General features: G+C 35.9%; 1 protein-coding gene across 1 annotated transcript; it reads right to left on the reverse strand.

Annotated features, from left to right (window-relative positions):
• Positions 1-456: 456 nt before the first annotated feature.
• On the reverse strand, positions 457-1,062 carry LOC122663183. Its single transcript, XM_043858885.1, has one exon. It carries the CDS (start codon positions 1,060-1,062, stop codon positions 457-459), a length of 606 nt encoding a protein of 201 aa, XP_043714820.1.
• Positions 1,063-1,276: the final 214 nt, after the last annotated feature.

The raw sequence follows: 1,276 nt of genomic DNA on the forward strand, positions 1-1,276 counted from the left end.
TTATGTACTATGAATAAAAAAAAATTTTGGGTTTCATTTCAATGCGAACCACGTACTTTATTTGGTCTACACATTTATTGCCATGTGGTACTTCAAATGATTATAAAATTTTGTGAACAGATAAACTAAGTAAGGGTGAAACTACGATTTTATTTGTAGGTTCAAGTTTAATAATCAATTGTTTCTTGATTTGATATTTGGTTCAAAATTGGATAAGTATAGAAACCTAATTAACTGTATCTATAATTACTTTAGTTTTTTTTTTAAATTTTCTCTCCCCCTCTCCTTTTTTTTAACCAAATATTGTTTCTATTCAATTTTTGTGGTCCATATCAACCGAATGGGCACACGACTCCCACCATCTAGAGGATTTCTCTCATGTTAATTTAATCTATCCTATCAATGTGGTTGATCTGGCATTGTTGGCCATTTTTTTTTTTTAGGTAAGAAGAAAATTTATTGAGCTAGAGAGTCATTAGAAACAGTAGTTTCATTCTCACAAAGATGAAGAAGCCAATGAGTGGTAATAGGCCAATCAATTGGAGACTCAACCGAAAGGGTCGACCCAGCCAAGGAATCAGCCACACTATTGGCAGACCTTGGAACAAAAGAAAAAGAGCAATCATCAAAAGATTTCTGAAGCTGAACAATATCATGATGAATACTTTGAATGGCAAGCTCCGGATCAAAAGAAGATAGCTGCTGAATTAACGAATAACAATCTAACTCCACCAAGACTTTCCTGAAACCACCCGTAGTAGCAAAAAGAAGACCAGACCGAATAGCAAGGGCCTCTGCAATGAAATCAGAGTCACAATTAACGCCAACCGAATAAGCCAAAAGAGGATGGCCAAAGTGATCTCTTATAACGTTTCCAAGACCACCTTTCTTAGATCCTTTACTCCAAGCTGCATCAACATTCAATTTAACCCAAGAAGGTGCAGGGGGAATCCAACTATGAGTAGAAATAGAATCCGAAATACGAATTGGTTCCAGAGTCTGAGTAGAAGAGTAAGGTGGATTATTTGCAAGCTGGAATTCAGTGAAAGCTTTTTCCGTCATTTGAATAACCTCCACCGGCGACTAAGATCTGTTTTTAAAGATAATATCATTTCTATCTCTCCATATATACCATAATAAAAATGAGGCTTGAGAAAATAAATCTTGAGCCATCTTCTTATCCGCACAGAAAAAAGGATCCTATGCTTGAAACCAATCGCTCATGATAGCATGCAATGGAAAATTGACATTTTGAGAAAGAGACGAGCCAAACCAC

The sequence above is a fragment of the Telopea speciosissima genome, chromosome 5, assembly GCF_018873765.1.
Source record: "Telopea speciosissima isolate NSW1024214 ecotype Mountain lineage chromosome 5, Tspe_v1, whole genome shotgun sequence".
In the NCBI taxonomy this organism is placed as follows: domain Eukaryota; kingdom Viridiplantae; phylum Streptophyta; class Magnoliopsida; order Proteales; family Proteaceae; genus Telopea; species Telopea speciosissima.